Source organism: Cebidichthys violaceus, unplaced genomic scaffold (genome assembly GCF_023349555.1).
Source record: "Cebidichthys violaceus isolate CVI_PGR_0920_01 unplaced genomic scaffold, fCebVio1.0.p SCAF_4, whole genome shotgun sequence".
Classification (NCBI taxonomy): Eukaryota; Metazoa; Chordata; class Actinopteri; order Perciformes; family Stichaeidae; genus Cebidichthys; species Cebidichthys violaceus.
In genome coordinates, this window is record NW_027176594.1 from 3,760,696 (window position 1) to 3,782,898 (window position 22,203).

General features: G+C 39.5%; 2 protein-coding genes and 1 long non-coding RNA gene across 4 annotated transcripts; 1 reads left to right on the plus strand and 2 right to left on the minus strand.

Moving 5' to 3' along the window:
• Positions 1-128: 128 nt before the first annotated feature.
• On the minus strand, positions 129-1,966 carry LOC137884767 (uncharacterized). Its single transcript, XR_011104767.1, has 3 exons — positions 1,868-1,966; positions 1,663-1,792; positions 129-448 (listed from the first exon to the last, which is right to left on the minus strand). It is a non-coding gene; the product is annotated as an uncharacterized lncRNA (long non-coding RNA).
• A 2,037-nt stretch (positions 1,967-4,003) lies between these two features.
• marchf1 (membrane-associated ring finger (C3HC4) 1) lies at positions 4,004-19,915 on the plus strand. Of its 2 annotated transcripts, XM_068727046.1 has the most exons (8): positions 4,004-4,409; positions 11,289-11,339; positions 12,798-12,871; positions 14,456-15,256; positions 15,514-15,694; positions 15,817-15,961; positions 17,994-18,038; positions 18,130-19,915. In XM_068727046.1, exons 1-8 carry the CDS (start codon positions 4,323-4,325, stop codon positions 18,450-18,452), a joined length of 1,707 nt encoding a protein of 568 aa, XP_068583147.1. In that variant the 5' UTR covers positions 4,004-4,322; the 3' UTR covers positions 18,453-19,915. The 2 variants fall into 2 exon arrangements, with proteins under 2 accessions (XP_068583147.1, XP_068583148.1); XM_068727047.1 differs by lacking the exon at positions 17,994-18,038.
• tma16 (translation machinery associated 16 homolog) lies at positions 19,525-21,973 on the minus strand. The gene is made up of 7 exons (XM_068727048.1): positions 21,909-21,973; positions 21,692-21,801; positions 21,192-21,229; positions 20,988-21,072; positions 20,628-20,776; positions 20,500-20,542; positions 19,525-20,327 (listed from the first exon to the last, which is right to left on the minus strand). The coding sequence occupies exons 1-7, from the start codon at positions 21,909-21,911 to the stop codon at positions 20,141-20,143; spliced, it is 615 nt and encodes a 204-aa protein (XP_068583149.1). The 5' UTR covers positions 21,912-21,973; the 3' UTR covers positions 19,525-20,140.
• Positions 21,974-22,203: the final 230 nt, after the last annotated feature.

Consider the following 22,203-nt stretch of genomic DNA (forward strand, 5'->3'; position numbering starts at 1 on the left):
AATAAGAGGTTATGAGACTTACCAATAGGAAGAATCACAGTGGGTGAAAATGAAAACAAAAGCACTTCTGTGTGTCTTCACATACACACACTCTCAAAGAGTAAAGAATGTAGGCGTGAGATACTGTCTTACTGGTTTGTTGAAGCAGGCGTTTGTTTATTGACTTCTTTTTTACAGTGTAAAATCCAGGCCACTCCTTTGTGCCACATCCTGGAGGAAAGACTGGATCGTGTATCAACGTACACACACACACACATTCAGAGGTCACCAATTAGACTTTGTTCTGGTAACTGATAACACACACTCATACAAGTCTTTTCGCTGACTCAGCCTCATAAGGACTGACAGGAAGAAGGAGGTCGCTGTTGCCTTTGGAGGTTTTTCATTCTTAGTCGTGAATCTCGTTAGACGATCAGTTCCTCATTCTGTGGTTCTGTGGTGTTTGTCTCTGATGGACAGAAAATAATCTTTTGGTTTTCCACCTCAATATAGAATGTTTTTTTTAATCACATTGAAAGAAGAAGAAAATGACTGATCAACATGATTCGCACTTGTTTGTGTCATCTATGCTGTATTATAAATGAATGAATCTATGAATAACGTATTGGACCATTTAATGAAAAAATAATCACAAACGTACGTGAAATGCAGTGAAAAGCTTCAGTAAAAGCTACTAAGTGGACCTTTGAGCTAAGATGGTTCCCCAGATGTTTAAATACATTATATATATATATGTCTATGCTATACATGACTTATTTTATACATCATAGATCGATCTGTTCTGACTGTTGCCGAGGTCATGAATAAGCCTGCATGCTCCAAAATCTGTAGGAATTACAGTACATATGTTGTATGTACAGTTTACAGATAACAGATAAAACATCAATACTAAACGCAGTAATGAAATTATGAATTAACGACAACCTCTGGACCAATTATAGAACAGCAAATTTGAACAATTATTACATAGCTGTGAAAAAAAAAACATCAGTAAAAGACAACATCAAGGACAGAACCTTGACATGTTCTATAGAAACAGGTTTTAAGTTTGTCCTGTTATGATGCATTATATACTGGGTTTTAAATAAAATCAGAGAGCCAAACAAGTATTAAGTTTTAAAGAAAGAAGGGAGAGTGATATGTTCTGTAAAATGGGTTTTAAGGCAACATTTAAAAAGAGTTACAATGATAAAATATGTCTGAGAAACAAGCCACTGCCTCAGATCCATTTTGAATTAATTTCACTATAATCTTTGAGGCTGTAGTTTGTAGAGCCGTTACTACATTAATAGATGTTGTGGGATGTGTTTATTGTAAAGTATTTTCAGCATAACTCCGTTGCCAGTTTATTGGTCATCATTGGTATTATACTGAATTATACTGAATTTTTAAGTTAGACAAACGTTTGCCTGCAAAATGACCATTACATTGTATCAACACCTCTCTAAAACAGTTATAACATTATAAGTTTCAAGAAGGTTAATTTAATGACCTGAAAACTGTGCGCACAGTGGTGTACGAAGGTGTTTCATTTTGTTCCACCAATAATATCATCAAAATCCATTGATATTTTAAACACAAAGTAAATTTGAACCGTATGACGTGAATAACAAGCGTCTGCAAAGGGACCAAATGCATGTGTGTGTGTGTTTGCAGTCGTACCATTCGAGCGTGCGCATTCCTCGTCGAGCATCCCAGTGAGCGTGAAGAGGGCGAACACCAGCAGAGAGAACATGATCGTCAACACCTCCAGCTCTGTAAACAGTGATGCCATCTACACCGGCTGCCGCAGCTGTGGACATTTTCATCTGTAAAATCACCTGTTTCCACTACACACGCTGAATCAAAATTATGATTAAACACTTACCCAGAGTGCGTAACTGGAGCGTTTAGATATTGACTAACACACAGCAGCCTCATGACACATGACACACCCTCTTCTTTCTTTGTCACACACTTGCTAGAGCTGTGAAGAGCGGACCAACACTTCCCTTCTCAAGTTCAAGTGAGATCATATTAACCCTAATTATTGATGGGCCTCGTGCCTGTGTGTGTGTGTGTGTTTAACAGTAGAAGCGTTCCATGCAAAATGTATGAATGTATTGATTTTTAGGATTTGTGATTGCTCTCAGGTGGAGTATTTGCTTCAGGTGATGAGCGTGTGAGAATTGTTTTTTAAAGTGCTTGAGCCCATTTCAGAGTGTCTGAAACCCACACTCTGCAGGAAACCAGGTGGTGTGGTAGCTTTGCGTGTTGCAAAGAAATAGCACTCAGAGAAACCAGAGAACACAATGCAAGTGTGTTTCCACTTCCCCACTACCAACACAATTGAACGGTATTGGAGCAATGTGTGTGTGTGTGTGTGTGTGTGTGTGTGTGTGTGTGTGTGTGTGTGTGTGTGTGTGTGTGAAAAGGGTATGGACGGGCATACACCTTGGAGCACTTCTGCTTGGTGAAAACATGGCCTCTGCTGCTCCTTATAACAGAATACTTTCTATGCAGATATTCAGGTCACAAATCGACATCCTGCGAATGTACCAGAAAATAAAGCCGTATGCAGTTTTATAATAGGGAAGGGAAACTCATTCAGTATGCATCTCAGTTCATATCAGATTGTCAGTGTGGTATTTTCAGTGAATCCAGCTGTCCAAAAATACAACCACGCAGAGGTGACGGAAGGTCAGTTTGTGTTCAGTTCAACAGATATTTGGGCTTTTCGTTTTCATTTTAAGGAGTCAAGTAAAAAGAATCTGAGACACAAGCATGACATAGTGCAGAAGTTCAAATGTAGGAATGATATGTAAAATACATATAATAATGTAAATACTTTTGTGATGGTAGTAAAATAGATATACTGTATGTGCACTGCGATGTGTGCAGGTATAAACAGGAAGTAGCATTTTATACTCACAGAGATACAGTATAAGCAAGTAGTAACATTATGATAAAATTACACTGACTATTTTTGCAAATCTACTTTTAAATGCGCTGAGCCTAAGCAGGGATGATACATGTTCAAAGCCAAAAAACTACAGCTTTTAATACAAAACGTGGAGATTGAACAGCCATTCTTGTTTTAACCGCAACCTGTTTATGATACAATAAAATACAGTGTGATGCTATTGCCCACTGTGGTAGAGATTTCAGCTTACACATCTGTAGAAAAACACTGCAAATGTTACAATTTAACACAACTTGTAGACTTAAAAACACAGTGAAGTCACGAGACAAGAATAACATCAGTTATCAACAATATAGTACAAATAATAACAGTAAGTGGTCGAAAGTTCAAAAATCTGGTCTAATATTCCAGGTGCAGCGGGAATTAATTTGTTTTTGTAATTTATTATAATCTTGCCCATAATGCATCTTGGAAGCCCTTTGAATACTTTAAGTGGACAGTCACTGCTCGTCTCTGGAGAAACTTCACTTCATTCAACGGCTGCTCTTTAGTAATCACTTTAAGTCACCAATATTCCAGTTATATCAATCATAAGCCCCATGACCTGAGACAGTTTGAAATAGGATTACACCCTCACTACAAACACATACACCCACGCACACATTCTGTGAAGTGGTCTATATGATTGTGTAGGTTTCTCGCTTCGTGGCCAGTCAGACGATTAATGGGCCTTTATTTCTTTAACATGACAGAAATGAGGTGGCTTAACCTCTACTAAGGCATTGTTTCTCAGCAGTGTGTGTGTGTGTGTGTGTGTTGCTGCTGTCCTTGTGCAAAAATTGTGTAAGCTTATTAGCAGCAGCACTGGTCAGAGGAGGAGATTGAGGTTAGTCTAAACCCTAATCCTTATGGACCGTGGGCTTATTACCCAGCAAGCACGACACAATCCTGGCTCCGCCCCACCGAGAGAGACTCCACACACACATAAACACACATATACACACTAACACATACACACAGCGTCGCGACAGCGCACATTTTCTCTGTCTCCTTGTTTACTGCTCGGCTCCATCTCAACTCTTGTTCTCTCCGTCTCTCTCTCTCAGCAGGAGGGCTGAGGAGGAGGAGGAGGAGGAGGAGGAGGAGGAGCACACTGTTGAGTAGTTACCCAGTTGTCATGACGACCTCACACCCCACCATCTCTAGAGCTGTCCTCCTGTTGCCACGGTGAACTGATCCTGTTCCAACTCCCGCTCCTCTTGATGCTCCGGATTGGGCTGATAAAGGAGAGCGAGCGCCGTCCGCTTTCCCCTAAAAACCCCTTGTGGATGGGAGAGGGGATCAGTCGCAGAGAACGGACAGGACAGCACGGCGTGCTGGGAATGCTGTCGGAGTAACAGCGTTGCCTGGAAACAGCAGCATGCCAATACAACAGATAACTGTGGTTCCGGCCAAAGAGACAGCCAGCAACGGCAAGAGTGCTACTCGCTCCAAAGACAAGACTGAGGTGAGTTTCTGAGCTCTTTACTCTGAGGGGCCTGAAAAAAACCTGTAGATTGATTTATTTTGTCTTTTTTTTGCAGTTAAGGCTTAAAACTAAATGTAAAGTTGGTCAGATTACAGAAATTTAAGATTCTAGCTTTGTGTTGTCAGAAGGTAGAAGTAATTTGATGGTCCGTGAGCATTGATCTTGATTGTGTATGTGTGTCTGTCAGCCACCAGCTTCCAGGCAGTCAACTCAGTGACTCACATACATTACATGTATGATTTCAGCAGCCTTTTATCACTGTTCCCTCACTTGGGGTTTGAGGCTTTCAACTGCCTCCTCCACAGAGCCTGACATCATGTCACATCTTGGAACATCATAGAACATCATAGAACATCACAGAACATCACACTAGTAGTGTTTTCCTGGCAGCAAGGAGAATTTAAAGCAGATAGAGTTAGTTTGTGTTTATGCGGTCCCTCATCCTGACAAAATCAAGAATGAATTTTGCTGTTGTGTATTGGTTGTTCATTTATTAATAGCTTTAATACGAATCTACTTGTTAAAATGGAAATTTGTTCAATGCCCTACAGGGATCACAAGATCTGCCCCTAATAGTCTTAGTTGCGAGCTTTTTGAAAGACATTTGTCATTCGCCAGTGACTTAAATATAGGAAAAACTCCTTCAACCACAGGGTTAGGGTTAGGGAAGTGACATGACAGCATGGACTGTATTCATTTAGATTTGTATGCATATTGTACATAAGTAAGTCCGAGGAGAGATTTACATAACAGTAGTTATATGAGTGGGTACACCTGTTCACATACAGTGAAGGCCACAGTAATATACAGAATGCATCATGTTCTTAATAAAGAGGCAAAATGTGATGGCAATTATTTGGTTGTTTGGTTACAACAACACAACCCTGGTAACTAATTTACGAACAAATATTTCATGTTGTAAAGAAAGACTGATTTTCAAACAACCATTAGGTTCTGTGAAACATGTCATGACCAAATGTGAACAGTGCAGCTGCAGCTTCATGGTTGGTTGTCTAAATGTGGCTGTAGGTTGTTGTTGTTTTTTATCCCAAGCCAGAGCACAGAGCCAAAACATAGTCCTCGGTCCACGCTACATCATTTAATCCCCTCTGCAGAAACATGCACATGTCCACACTTAGACTCACCAAAGTCTCTTATGTGCATCAAAGTCACAGTGTCCAGAGGAGCAGACGCTGAGGTAAGCAACAGTGGGACGTTGTCTCTGATGCAGCACTTAACTGAACTGTAGGTTGACGCTCCAGCATGAAGGAGCGGTTTGTTTTGCTGCGATCTTGTGTCTAGTTAACTCTTCTTGTAATGTTTTGTAATGCTTTGTTCTGACTTAGACCGGTCGGGTGAGGCTTAATAGAGGATATTTTGGATGTAACATAACAGGTTATTTGCATGTGGTGAGGAGTAAAACCTTTACATGCATGACAACATATAGTTGGGACCATAGACTGTATGTGTATTAAAGGAAGATATTGGCTCATACATTTGAGGGAAGAAATCATTTGCATTTTGAAATATTTCTGTTCTCTATTGGTGTTTATTTGGTGTGAACCAAAGAGTTGGGAAATCAGAGTGTGATTATGAAACAGATGCATCCACTGTACAGATGCTACACACACAGTAGTTCTGCTTGAACAGACTTTATTGGCTTTGTCAGACAGGGAAAGTGATAAGACTGAATAGCAACAAGTTAAACTTGTGACGTTTGAAAGACACTGTTGCTAGCTTTCTTATTTACTTCTTAAGAGTTAGATGATTAGAAGATTTACATCAGTTTAAAGTCTGTGTTTTCAGAAAAGGGGTCCAGTTGTGTTTAGCTTAGCGTGACACAAAGACTGGAAGCTGGGGGAAATGGCTATCTTAGCTCCGTCAAACGAGTCTTCCAGCAACAATTTAAGGATTAACACAGTTTAAGAAACCTTTATGTCAAAGTTGGAGACTTTTCACACAAAAATGCAGATTCTTAGGGTTACTAGTGTTGGGATTCTACCTCTCTCGCTATGGAAGGCCGCAGCTCACGCTCTCTACTGTACTTTTCGTCAACAGAGTCGTATCAAATAACCAGCTGGTTCCGATTTACAATCAAAAGTATTTAATAACTAACAGAAGTTAAACAATTATAAACTGAAGTACACTATAAAATACTTTTGATTGTAAATCGGAACCAGCTGGTTATTTGATACGACTCTGTTGACGAAAAGTACAGTAGAGAGTGTGAGCTGCGGCCTTCCATAGCGAGAGAGGTAGAATCCCAACACTAGCTTACAAGCTAACAAGACTCATCTTTGTGCTAAGCAATGCTAAACACCTGTTAGACCAATCTCTCTATAGTGAATACAAAGAGGAAATTGGTTGCAAACTTCTCACCCTACTGTAAATAAACAAGAACAATCACCTCTGTATGTGTAGTGCTGTGTTCATGTGCTGTGGAGACCCCACCTTTTCTAAACATTGGCAGTATTCGAAATGGCCCACTACAGACTACTGATGAACGCACGCATGTAGTAGACATTATACAGTACTGTGTTCATCAGTAGTATGCAGCATGAAACTGGTGAATCGCTTTATTTTGCAGTATGCTAAGCCAGGTTTTAGCCTGTAAACAAGCTCTTTAATCACAGGACAATAATTATTGAAAAATACACGTTTTGAGCTTTGAATCTTTTTTAGTTTATGACCTATGTTTGTTTACTTTAAAAGAGACTGCATGGTTTAGACATGCATGGTTTAGCTCCCCCAACCCTTAAACAATGTATTTTTTGGCATACTGTAGATTTAGCTTTTTACATACTGCATAAAACAAAAATCAGTATGTACTGCCGTAGTAAGCAGTTTTAAATACAGCCATGGTTTGTCCTTCAGGAAAAAAAGCTACTAACTCCTCATTATTCTTATATATTCTTAGAATCATGGCCATGTATGTTTATTGTTTGTTTTTCAAGTTTCATTTTCTGACAGCTTTTTGACAGCCTACACTGAGGTTTACATGAGTACATGAATGCACCACATAGCTAAGACTATTAAAATGATAAAGTGGCACACACTTGCAAATTCAGACTAATGAAAAACCTTCTGAACATTTTGGTAGAGCTGAAGAGCACACATCCACAGCTGTGGACCTCGTAACTAAAGGAATTACATTTTTTTAACTACATTATGGAGTAGATATGTGAATTGTTGACTCAAAATGAATGTCTGGTCTGTCCTGTTAAAATAACAAACCTTACAAGCATGTGCCCTATGCCCAGTACATGTCTCCATGTAGTCTAACACCCAGAGGAGGCTGCAGTGTTTGCTTTGACTTTACACAGGACTGCTGATTTAAACCTGGCTATCAGCAAATCCCTTGATCAGCTTAGAAGATAGTCTTGTACTTGTCAGTGTCTCTCTTATTTATTTCACTAATTTGCACACACACAGTCTGTGTGTGGGTTGCTATATACAGTGTGTATATATATTATATATATATATATATATAATATATATATAAATATATATATAATATATATATATAAATATATTATATATATATATAAATATATATATATATAATATATATATATATATATAAATATATATATATATAATATATATATATATAAATATATATATATATATAATATATATATATAAATATATATATATAATATATATATATTATATATATATATATATGGGCAAGTGAGCAATTCATATCACTGAGCCCTGCCTATAGACCTTCTACATGTATATGATATATACAAAAACTTTACAAACAGACCTTTAACATGTATTGCATGTAAGTTTGAAATGTCCATCAGAACTGTTGAGTATTTCAATAAATGTGAATGTACCAAATATTATAAAACACCTCAGCTGTTTACTTATATAAGATATATTTTTGACTGGGTTGTAAATAATACAAACTCTAGCTGGATGCATGTTGAAGCTCCCGTTTCGAAGTTTCCACTGTGGGACAATTTTTTTTTCCAAGAAATTTTAAATGATTAGGTCGAGCTGTGACAAGCCTACACTTACACTTAAGACCTGGCAATTAATGTCGATTTGAGGGAAGTTCAAAGCTGACAACAGTTTTCACCACTATTGTGAACAATGTTGATTGCCAGTGGTTGAGGCTGTTTTTTAAACAATGCATTTTCACCTAAGTGCCTTAAATACAAGACAAATTGATGCTCCAGCTCTTTGTCTTTGGTCACGCTGGAAGCTGCAAAGGTACTACCTGCTCCAATGGGATGATTGAAAGAGAAAAAGTATTGGGTGTGGAACTGGAGATGGACGCAGTGTCCCTCAGCCTCCCAAGTACATATGTAACATCAAAAAACAAGAAGAGATTATATCGTATTCTTACTTATGCTGCAAGGAAGAACATTTTATTGCAATTGATTAATGAACATGTACCAACTGTTAAAGGCTGGCAGAGAGTGCTGTTTGATTTAGTGCTATTAGAATACCGTACATGGAATCTTTCCTGATGTAAAGCATGGTGTCTCTGCCATCGTGCTGCAGCCAGTTTCTTGATTGTTTTTATTGCACAATATCATTGTAACCTCTGGTGATGCGTGTTTGAATCTGAGCTGGTGTTCTGTGTTTTTGGTTTGTTTGTTTCTGTTGTTTCGGTTTTTGTACGTTTTTCTCTCCTGATGATTATACTAAACAAATTCCTTCAGAAGATCAAAACAATGTATTGATCATACATTTATTAATTTATTATCTGTATAGCCAAAGCCTTATATACAGTATCTTATTCCGTATGTTCAGTCAATCCCAGCTGCACTTCCTGCTGCTGTATATATATCTATATATATATCTATATATACATCTATATATGTATCTATATATATCTATATATATATCTATATATATATCTATATATATATATATCTATATATATAGATCTATATATCATATCTGATGAACAATTAATCAGACATATTGCATCTTCATTTCTGCAATAAATAACAAGAATGTACAAACAAACTGTAGTCGCTGAAATATTGTGCACCTGTGCATTTAAGAATAAACATACACATATGCATGTATTCATTTACACACACACACACACACACACACACACACACAGCAGCCGACATGCGTTCAGTTGTGATGGTTAGGGTTAATATTAATGTAAGGGGTTATGCATTATATCAATAAGTGTCCTCACAAAGATAGAAGTAGTTGTGTGTGTGCATGTGTGTTGGGCACTCATTTTGACACATAGCTCATACAGAATCCAACACCTTTACTTCACAGTAGACAGCTGAGACTGCAGGTTTTTCTGAGACAAGACGTATTTAATCCCATAATGCACCTGGTAGCCAGTAACATCACCAGTGCAGCTCGGGATGAAAGCCAGCTGGAAGTAGTGTTGGAGGAAAGGTTGATTGGATTTCTTGCTGTAATTGCTCTTCAAGGTCTGTATATTTGCTTGATAAATCTGGTAATTCCTTAACATAGCTTACAAAGTAAGTGTTAAGTCAACATTGTCTGTTTAGACACCTGCCAAGTTTTAGGGCCAACAAAGCTGAGTGGAAATGCTGCCCACTCCTCTCTTATCTTATGCAATAATAATGAATTTACTTAATTTTCTAGAAAATTGTATATATCATGATTTAAATTAATAATACAACATTGCATATATTGTGATAAAGAGTTTTCCAGCTTGTAAACTGACCTGGTTTGAGAGTGTGTTGGAAAATAACATGGAAAGCAAATGATTCAGATACCTGGGAAGGTATTTGTTTTTATCATAGTGGTTTATCAGTAACAATACTTGGTAACTCCTGCACAGAACCGTCTAGTGGTAACTGAAACTTGTATAAGATGCTGCAGGAGGTAAAGGAGGCCACAGATGTCTGAGGCTTGAGGTCAAGGTCTCATGGTTGAGTTCGGGCAATTGGTACTCTTAGAAGTCCAAAAAAAAGTGCTATTAGTTTGCTTTAAATAGAGACACATTGCAGAGCGGCATCTTGTACACTTAGAAGAGGACGACCAGGTAATAGGATTGACTGGCTTTAGCTCGGGTCACAATGAAATAACAAGCACACGTGGCCACTCTTGGTTTCTGATGCTGGATTTTAACCAATCAACACACAGCCGGTCAACACGATAACTCTAAATACTATAGAACACGTTGATGTTAGAAGCTGCTTTAATTATTATGTCAAAGCATTAGCATGTCCAATTTATCTTGGTATATATAACTTAAACATGTGAGTGCAGGGAAATATTGTTTGAATGTTTTATATGTAGAGAAATCACTGGTTTCAAGGAATGGTCCCACATTTCACTTATTTTTGGGGCCTTAGGGGTGAATTTACAAATCAAAATCTAGTTTTAGATGTAAACAAAGTCATGATGCAGTGTTGGCGTTAAAATATTTGACCAAGATGAAATTAACAGCAGGTTAGAGCTGAAACAATCAGTAGACTGAGCGATTAGTTAATTGACAGAAAAATATCAGTATCAATGAACCATTGGAAACAATCTGGTTTCTGATCCTAAAGATTTATTATATTTTCATTTTATATATTTAAAATACAATGTCAAGACTTTTTAAACATTTTTTTTGACATTTTATAGACTAAACTAATAGTCATTTCCTGATTGTTAATCTGTCGATTCATAATAATATAATAATCTACAGCAGATCAGACTGAAATGTTTTGGTGAGATGAATGAGACCCTGGATCCGATGTTCATGTGAGTGCAGGGAAATATTGTTTGAATGTTTTATATGTAGAGAAATCAGTGGTTTAAACACCTCAGGCTGCATTGCCATGTGCCATTAAAGCATCACATACTTCTCTGTGGTCTCTAATGATTTTCTGTCTCTCCTTCTTCCTGCAGCGGAGGAAGGCCCCCGGGCGCTCAGGGAGTCGATCCAGCAACATTTCCAAGGTAACCGCTGAATACCAGAGCTCTTAAAGGGCCAATATCAAGGTCACCAGCTCCCAGTGTTTTGATAGCATCTTTTACTCAAGCAGAATCTAATGTGCAAGAATGTGCTCATGCTAGAAGTCTTAGTTACCAATCAATACAAGGTTGCTCTCAGTACACACTGTTGTATGACTCATGAGACGCTAAACTATTCTTGCTATGACTTTGTGTAATGTGGAAGAGTTGCTTGTAGTAATACAACACAGAGAATCAACACTTTAAGCATTTCTAGCAATTGTTTTTCTATTTACAAACAGCAAATTAAAATTTTTAACAGTCGTGGGATCTGTTGTTAGCAAACAATTTATATAAACCAAAGGATTAGGACAAAGTTAAAAGGCCAGTGCATGGGTAGCATTTTGGTGGATCTATTAGCAGAAATGCAATTTAGTATTCTGTGTTCATTAAGGTATTGTGGTGGAAAATATTCCTATACTCGCTTTGCATGAGTCTTCCAATGCTGAAATACATAAGACCAAAAACCAGGTTGTCTTTTAAGTATTTATTATCTGCGCAGAGAAGGTTCAATCATCACAACAGAATGCGTTCAGTCTCAGTGAGGAAGAACCTCGAAAAAAGTGAACAAGCTTTCTTTATACAGAATGAGCAAAGGTGGGGGCCGATGGCCAACGTTACAGACATTTCTCAGACTTTTGGTCTCAGACTGATAGGAACAACATTCAAAAACAAACGGCCAGCAACCAAAACAAGCAGCCCAAAGGCCTTGGCATGGAACATTCTCATACAACACAGTTAGTTATCTATGTGAACAGAGAGGGAGAATCCTTCTTCTGCACAACAGAGACACGGTGAAGTTCAACAAAGTCCAGAGCAAAATGACTTAAGCATGAATACAATACACTGAGTAGAAATATATACTACGTAAAAAATTACCATTACAGTATAATCTCCTGAAACTAAGAATTGTTGTGTTTTCGTTAGCTTACAATAAGCCCTTCATAGCTACATAGGGAGAAGGTCCTCTTCACGGAGTAACAGTCCCTTTAACAACTAGCTAATGTACAAAACCTCTAATGTCTAGCAGCTAAAGGCTCAGATACATTTCTCATGAGTTTTTGAAGGCTGAACCAGAGCTGAAAAGAGAGTGAATAGTGGAATGAGATTTGTCAGGTGGACAGAAAAATGAATGCCGGTGTTTCTCCGTGGCTTCTGGATGTGTACGCACTAATATATTAGCAATACTTTATGAGGCTGTAATACATCAGGGCGGTATTTCAGCTTATTTTGAGTTGCTCAAAGATCATTCATGTTTATGAAATTTCATCAATATAAATCTTTATTTTGATTGTGTAGTCTTTAGTAATTGTGTAAAGATGTTGTGATGTTTTGATAAACTGGTGATGGTGACTTGCAAAGCAACATGGAAGAGTCATGAATTTAGTCTGTTGGTTGTTTCAGGCCAGCAACTCTACAACAGGAATAACCACAGGCTCAAGAACATCAATCACCCCGTCTTCTCAGGACATATGCAGGTGAGAAAGCTGTGTCTTTCAGTTTTATCCAGAATTACAGTCACCTCGGCTGAAGTACAAGACAGAGGTTTCTTAAATATCTGCTAACACAAACACAATTACACCATTTCTCTAAAAAGCAAGAGCAGCCACAGTCCTCTGTGTGATATTTACATGCACAGGTTCTTCTCAACTGAGTGGGAGACTAATTTAGTATGGTCTGCCGCACCCAGAGGGCGTTAACAAAACTAAAATGGATGCTGAAATCCAATGATGTTACCATAGGGCAATCAATGAGGGGAAGATGGCTGAATGCAGAAATGGGATCCTTCATATTATTATATCTACTGATGGTCCTGTGACTTCAAGGCTGAAAGGATGCTTGGTTTTATAACAGTGTGAACACATGGGATGTATGTGAGTGCTTGGACCTCCATTTGTCAAATTGCATGCTCAGATCTTTCCATATTCATCATTTCCTATTCTAATTACCCAGCCTGATCATTAATCAATACATTTTGACATTTAGTTTTCACTTTATTGTTCAGTTATGTCCAATTTTTGCCTCTATATTATTTCCTGTTAACAGGGAAGCTGGTGGGAGTTTCAAGGAACATCTAATTTAATGTGTTTCACATTCATCGGAAAACTATATGCGGAATTTAGACTTATTGGTCCTTGTGCAAGAACCACTCGTACAAACAGATTTGTTTAGGCAATTTAGAATTTGAAAATCTTATACATTACTATGTTGACATTATCCATTTTGACTCTGAAAATCTAATTATATCTAATATAATATAATTATATTATTCTAATATAGTTCTAAATGTATTTACATAGCCTAATGCTAACCCATTTATATTGGCTATTGATTCTGTAGTATACTATAATTTTGTTTTATTTACCAACGTTTGGAGAAATTCCTACCTTCACTCACTGACAGTGGAGCTGGGTAGAATTCAGCTTATGGCTCAAAACACTGACACGTTTCTCAAAAAGAATGTTACTCTGAGAAGTGTCACATGTCAGGAGACAGCTCCTCATTGGCCGAGGATGGAGAGGAGCTCATCACCAAAAGGGGGTCAGGGGGTGGGGACATGTCAGTGGCCACACCACAGAAACACTGTGGTGTGAATGGAAGCACAGTACGGCAGTACTCTGATGACTCTGAGATGGAGGTCTGCATGTCAGTGGGTGTTTGTGTGGCTTTTATGAGTGTGGGTGCACGATAGGTTCACCTTTAACTTTATTGGTCCAGGATGCAAAAAACAACAACCAAAAAACTAAATAAATCCATAAGAATAGTGCAAAGGCTACCTGCTCTTATGTGTGTGCACTATATGTTTATTTTCTGTGTGTGTGTATGTGTGTAGAATGTTACTCAGGATCATTTATAATAAATAAAAGTGATGTTACTGTGAACTACTTGTTTAGTTAATGTCATCACATTCATGTCTTTTCCATCTCGTTTCATCTTATCATCTCTCTGTTTGTTTGTGTGTGTGTGTGTGTGTGTGTGTGTGTGTGTGTGTGTGTGTGTGTGTGTGTTTGTGTGTGTGTGTGTGTGTGTGTGTGTGTGTGTGTGTGTGTGTGTGTGTTCAGTTCGAGCCAGCTGAGCCCTTTAGAGGAGGATGTTTCTCAATCACACAACAACATCAGGCACACACACACCTCTGAGATGACCGTCACCAGCACAGCTCTGGGCTCGTCAGATCAGGCGCAGAAGAAGCAGGTGAAGCGCCGCCACCGGCGCAAGAGGAACAGCTGCACCGCCAGCGACTGCGTGGAAACCATTGGCAGGCAGGATCAGAGCGACCGCAGCCTCAGCTCCGACCGCAGTGAGCTCGGGGAGAAGAGGGAGCGGACCGCCAAGAACCGGAGAGAGCTCCCACCGCACCTCCGCTGCTCGGGGGCCCCGCACTCAGACTCAACCTCTGACGATGAGGCGTTGCGCGAGGAACGCAGCTGGAGCAAAGAGAAAGCCCGAAGAGTGCGCCGCCGCAGCGGCAGCAGCCGAGAAAGGGATGGAGCGAATGGGAGTAAAGGAGGGGAAGACAAGATCATGGAGCTGCAGTCGGTGGGCTCAGATGAAGGGAAGGAGAACCATTCTCTGGTGGAGGACAGCGGAGGCCTTAAGAAGCGCCACAGCAGCATGGCCTCGATTAAAAGGGACAGCCACGGTTCACAGCGGGAAGGCTCAAACAGCAGAGACAAGGAGAAGTGTCACAAGTCAGGAGACAGCTCCTCCGTGGCAGAGGACGGCGAGGAGCTCATCACCCAGAGCTACCAGGAAAGGGGGTCAGGGGGTGGGGACATGTCAGTGCCCACAGCACAGACACACAGTGGCATGAATGGAAGCACAGTACGGCAGTACTCTGATGACTCTGAGATGGAGGTCTGCAGGTCAGTGGGTGTTTGTGAGCCTTATATGAGTGTGTGTATGTACACGATAGGTTCACCTTTAACTTTATCGGCCAAAAAGGGAAACTCTCTTGGTCAAGGATGCAAAAGAAACCCCAAAAAATAAAAATAATTCCATAAAAAAAAAAGTACAAAGGCTACATATCATATCCTGCTCTCATTTGTGTGTATTGTTTATTTACTGTGTGTGTGTGTGTGTGTGTGTGTGTGTGTGTGTGTGTGTGTGTGTGTGTGTGTAGGATCTGCCACTGTGAGGGGGACGACGAGTGCCCGTTGATAATGCCATGTCGCTGCACTGGGAGCCTGATTTTTGTCCACCAGACCTGTCTCAACCAGTGGATCAAATCCTCAGACACTCGCTGCTGTGAACTCTGCAAGTTTGACTTTGTTATGGAGACGAAGCTCAAACCTTTGCGCAAGGTAGACACTCGCTCATGAATCTAATTCACAGCTATGAGCAAGCTGTAATAATGAACACCATTTCTCTCTTCCACCAATGTTTTCCCTCATCCCCCCTCCATTTCCATCTCCCCGTCTTCCAGTGGGAGAGGCTAAACATGACGACGGGCGAGAGGAGGAAGATCTTCTGTTCGGTGTTGTTTCACCTGATAGCAATAGTGTGTATGTTGTGGTCAGTCTACGTTCTGGCCAAGAGAACCGCGGAAGAGATCAGACTTGGGAAGAGCGGTGAGTACCTTCCCCTATTCTCTCTCTCTCTCTCACATACCAGAGACACACAGAGTAAAAGTGATCTGATCTATGGTAAATTAAAGGTACCATGGACAGTTTTTAATTATTAAACAACATTTATCACCTAAAGGTATTGTGAGTGAGGCGTAACAAACATTTCCTACCTCAGTAAACGTATGCAAACCTTACTTTTATTTTTTTGAATGTACCTTTAAGATTCAAAGGTTTTATCTGTCACATGGTCATAAAAAAGTGCAGTGAAATGCATTGTGGGTTACTGGACTAAAAAGTAGGGATGCTCTGATCCGACTATTTCCGTCCCGATACCGATACCCGAGCTTTGATTACTGATTACTGATCCGATACTGATCCTTATTTAATTCATAAGCTGCATGCCTCACTGTGTGGAAGAGACTGGGCCCATTATTTTATGGTTAGGCTCAGACTTGACTGAAACATTGCTTTGCTAACTTTGTAAAAAACTAAATATAACAAATACATAGTTATACATTTATTCAATTGTGATTTAATAAATTAATGGTGTCTGATATCAGGTGCAATTCTTCCATTGTATAAAAATCTCTATTTATTACTGCCCTCCACAGAGGTTTGTATCCCATCCTGACACCAAATACAAACAGTACAGGACCATTTAGGCGCTGCACTGTAGCGCCCCTTGTGGTCAAAAGCTCCACTGGGCACCTGTTGATCTTTACACCTGTCTGACTCTGGTGTAGTGATTTGAAGATACATTTCCTGTGTAGTCACCCACAGTTTTCATGTTTTCTCCAAACCTAGTAAAACTAGTGAAAAGTATGTGTATATTGTTTAGTATAAACTTCGCAGTTTCTAAATGTACTTTGATGGTCATCCCCTCGTGTCCCTCTGCACATTAGACGTCTAGCTCTAGTGATGACAATGGTTTTTAGACATATTCAATGTTCTTAGGTCAAATTGATTTAATCTCAAAATGACCAGAAGCTTGTGTTTAAATGTGGCAGTAACTTTCCAATAAAGCTACTGCAGCATCAATGCCGTTAAAAAGACAAGTTCAATTAATTTGTAGATTCTACTTTCTTGTAAGACTTGAAATTTGACATAGACGATGTTATAATAATATAGACAGTTATATCATCATCACATGGTAATGCAGTTGAGGACAGTGTTTTTTGGAAAAATTTCTAGCTATCAATACTTGAAAGAAAAGCATTTAATTCAAGAGCAAGATCTACAGTACGTTTGAAAATTAAACTCAGAAAACAAAATGTCTTGAAAAAGGTCATGTCAACTTTCAGATGTTAGATTTCATCACAAGGACCAGAATTCACCAGTTTTCACAGCAATGTTATTTGAGATTGGAAGTAGACCCCTCAGTCCTTTTGTCTGTTCATTGTTGTGTTTGTTGATGGTGTGGTGTGTTGTGCTGTGGTCACAGTGTATCTGTATTATTCTCTTATTGTAGGACCTCAGATTATTAGATTATTATTATTTGTATCTATTAAATAATAGAACACATTTTTTGTTCATTTGTGGATGCACCGATCCGACTTTTCAGTCACGATGCCTGAGCTCTGGGTGTCGTTCGATACCGAGTACCGATCTGATATCAGTGTCTAATTAATAAGCAGTATGCCTCACTGTGTGGAAGAGACTGGGATCATTCTTTTATGTGTGAGGCAACGTCTGGCCTGAATTAAACATTCCTTTCCTAAATTTGTAGAAGAAAATGTAACAATTACATAGATATACATTTACTGAGTTGGTATTTATCATCAACATAATAAACTGACACCAACAACTTGGTAAAAACCCCTTTAAAATGAATCAAAACTTGCACTGGAAACATTTCAGTACATAATGTATATAGTGTACAAATACAGAATTGAATTAACTAGATCAATTGTCACTGATATCCGATTGAGCTGTTTGAGTCAGTATCGACCTCACATCCAACATCGGTATCGGTGCATCCCGAGTTTATTCAGAGGTCATAGAATTAAAGGGAAATTACACTCACTCTTGATTGCAGACGAATTATGGAGAGGTACTCTTCTGAAATACTATACGCCAAATGGTAAGCACAGCTCTGCACACACCATCATCATAATCCATGACGCATCCTGCAGGATGACTTACAATGTGTGTGTGTTTGTGCGTGTCCTCAGGTGTGCTCGAGTGGCCCTTCTGGACCAAGCTGATCGTGGTGGCCACAGGCTTCACGGGCGGCCTCATCTTCATGTACATCCAGTGTAAAGTCTACCTGCAGCTGTGGCGCCGCCTCAAGGCCTTCAACCGCATCATCACTGTGCAGAACTGCCCCGAGAAAGAGCTGCACCACCCTCAGGCCCGGACCAGCGCCCTGACCAACGGCAGGCACGAAACTGTGGAGGTTCCAGTCAGTCCGGCTCCCGCCCCGGCTCCAGAGGAACAGACGGACTCGGACATGTCGGTGGAGGCTGCGGTGGCGCCGGCACAAAACCCTGTCTGAGCGATTCTCCTCCCACTCAGAAAGAATCGTGAATCACACCCTGCTCATCCAACAACACGAGCCGGTGTGAGCAGCGTGTCGTTTAGACTCGTACAATATTGTAGTGTTGTTCATCTCAGCACCTGTGATTACTGATCTTGAGACTCAAGAGATGGATTTAATGTCCTTCAGTGATCACGGAAAACTGAAAGAAGAAGGGCTGCAGTGACGTGAATGTGCAAAGTAACTAAGAATGTGGTAAGAAGAGTCAAATAAAGCCATCAGCAAGAGAAGTTTGTAAAGACTGTAGTTATGTAATATATTCAGTTTTGTTCCTATATGCACTTTCTTAAACTGCACTGACACGAGTTAAAGTTGTGATGCTTTTCAAGGTCTCAGTATGCGTCAAACTAGGGATGTTAACAATTAACTGTTTAACTGTTAAGATTTACGATTTGTATTGATTAATGCCAATCAGTTAAACAGTTAAAATAAATATAACAAAAAGGAGCGGCTTGTCACTTAAAGGCCGTTCACACCTCACACAGGTGGCAGATATCGTGCTAAAACGTACGCATGCGGTTCTGTTTTTACTACATTTGGTGTCTGACAGTTAAAAGATAAAATTGTTGGACGTACCCGGGTATTTTAGTTACTGTTAGACAATACAATTATTATTACTTATACAAGGCCCTCAAGGCTGGGGAAGGTTTTTGTTTGGCAGTCCCTCCCCTTCCGCACCATAGCAACAAAAAACAACATATGCACTAAATATAGCAGGTGTGAGTACAGAAGAACGTGAATTGAGAACACAGCACTGCCGTCATAGACACGTGGTAGTCAGTACAATGGAAATAACAGCGCAGTTTGGGACGCTCTCCGTTAGACATTTATGGCGTTTTCACACGTGCACACTTGGCCCACCATTCTGTAAAGCGGGCAAACACGTGGAAGACGGCTTCAGAAGCGCTCTGATTGACGCATACTGAGGCCTGAACTCTCTTTCTGGACAATGAGGTCTTCAGACACCAAAGAGTAAACATATCATAAGTAGAGAAACCATTATTTAGCTCAGTCTGAAATCTGAAACATGTAATGTTTGAAAAAGATTAATTTATTTATTATCGTAGGAGTTTTGATTATTTCTTAAAATAGCAAATCTAAAGTATCCCAGTTATTTATGATGTTTGTGTTATTTACACATTAATGTAACTTCATTCATGGTTGCCATCCATAAATGGCTTTACATCAGACTTGACACTGTGTGCGTGACTGACGCAACTGTTTACACTTATTCACAGTGTTTTATCAGAGTCGCTGTCACATCACAGAAAATCTCTCATGTCTTTTAGCTCCCTCGACATTAGAGCCACTCAACATCTTTGTCAAAACCTTTTTTTTCTATCTCCGATTGGATAAAATGGAGTATTTAGGTTACATACAATTCATATTTGTTTGTGCAATAAACAATGAATGTAGAACCCTTCACAGGCTGGTGTGAAGTTACTGAGCAACAAGAAGAATTTAAAAGGAGAACAGACTGATAAAACTTTAGTTTGACATCTTTGAGAGTTCAGCACCATCTTCTGGACAAACATGGAGCAGCAGCACAAAAACACACTTTTTCTAGAAAAAGTATTTTCTGATGTTCAGCTCCACAGTCAGTTGGGCTGAATGGAGCTTTGAGCTACAGTCAAATATGAAGAGCCTCAGTTTAAGTCCGACATCAACACCATCTCATCCAGCTGCTCGTCGTCCAAATCATCTTCATCGTCCTCATTATCATCTTCTGCGTCGTCACGTTTATCCTCTTCTTCATTCTTTGTTTCCAAATCTTTGGTAGACACCTTCCGCAGTTTCAAATTTGGAAGTTTCTTCAGATCACCAGTCCACTCCCTGCCGAAATAACGGATGAACAAATGTCAGACATTATCAGAAAGGACGTTTATGAATCATCACGTCACGTGCAAATCATATACTTAATACCACAATTTTATTTGAAATCATTTCAATTGTTTTGACGTGTCAATATTTATAAACTTTAAAAAAAATATTTCTACCCACTCACCTGAATGTTTTCAGATTCTTTGTATTAATGATGTCTGGAATCTCTGTGAAGAGGACACAACACAGATCATCACTGACTGGTCTCATGTACAACGTGTGTGTGTATTCATATCCACGACGAGGACTCACCAAACCCGACGCCCTCGTACTGCGCTCGCTCTCGCTCGACGGTCTGTTTGATGACAGCCTCTCTGGCGCCGTGGAGGCGGCCCTGCCGGCCTTTGATGCCGTTCATCAGGTCTATCTGCTCAAGCTCCGAATCAAACCTTTGGAGGTGTCTGCGCGCGCGCGCGCACACACACACACACACACACACACACACACACACACACACACACACACACACACACACACACACACACACACACACACACAAAAAAAAACACACACAAGCTCACTAGACGTCACAATGACATCAGATTTAGGAAACAAAATACTTTGAAATGGTGATTGGCAAAAATACATTTTCATATATCATAAATCTTTCACCTTTCGACGAGGTCACAGGCATCTTTTTTGGTGTAAGTTGTCTTTTCTGGATCCAACTGTTCCTGAAACCACAACAGCTTCTCACCTGCGAGTCCAGAGACGAAGAGACGAAGAGACGAAGAGACGACGACAGACGTGGAGTTAACAGAGAGCAGTTTGATCCTCACAGCCAGCAGGTGAGCACTGAATGATAAAGGAGCTTACCGATGCTGCTCAGACGTGTCGCTTTGTCACTCTTCTGCCTGCAGCATCAGAAAAAACAATTGAATGAAAGTAATCCAACAACAGTGTGTGCTAAGCAATGGTTGATTACATTCAATTATTAACTAAGTGGAAATGTACTGTAACTGGTCTTTAAGTATTTACATTTAATACTACTTTATATTTCTACTTCACAATTAGGGGGCAAATGTTTCACTTTTCACATCACACATTTATTTTACATTTAGTTACTTTAAAGATCACAGCTTTTCATACAAAATAAATGTATACACAGTTTATAAAACTATAGATTCCTATAGAACAAAATGATGTTCTGTAAATATTCTATTATGGACCGTGTTAATTTGTTTTTATTGGGCTAACTGTAGTCTGTAAAGCATTTACTACCTGAGTTTTACAGTTTTAAAGACACCTGGAAGTCAGCTGTGCTCAAACGCAGCTTATGTACTGCATTGTATTTGTTTGTATTTTATTCCTCACACCTTTCTTTCTTTTTCAGTCGGATTTCTTCCCGGGCGAGGTAAGCAGCTTTCCTGCTGTACGGGTGAACAACCTTCTCCGGGGCTTTTCCTTTTCCTTTCTGAGTCTTCGGCTGAAAAATAATAACAAATATGAACTAATCAGAAAGCTGCTGATTAACAATAACTGTAATCATTAATAGTACGCGGAGTTAAATACGCCACAGCACGCCAGTCTTACCATTTTAAGTGATTGACAACACGTGTGGTCCTCTTCTGTTGACAACTGGACCGGAAGTAGAGCGGTCCGTCCTCAAAGTTTGTCCGTATGTGTTGCGGCGAAAACAAAACGGTTCCGGTTTTTAGCGCATCACAAACTTAAAGTGATTGAACGGATCATTAAAGCGATTTAACGTATTGTTTGGATGGCTCAAGAGCCAGAGATATAACTATTCGAGTGTAACCATGAACTCATTGTGATGGATGTGCTTTATTTAAATTCTGACATATGGCCATAATTAGAGGCGAAGTTTCAG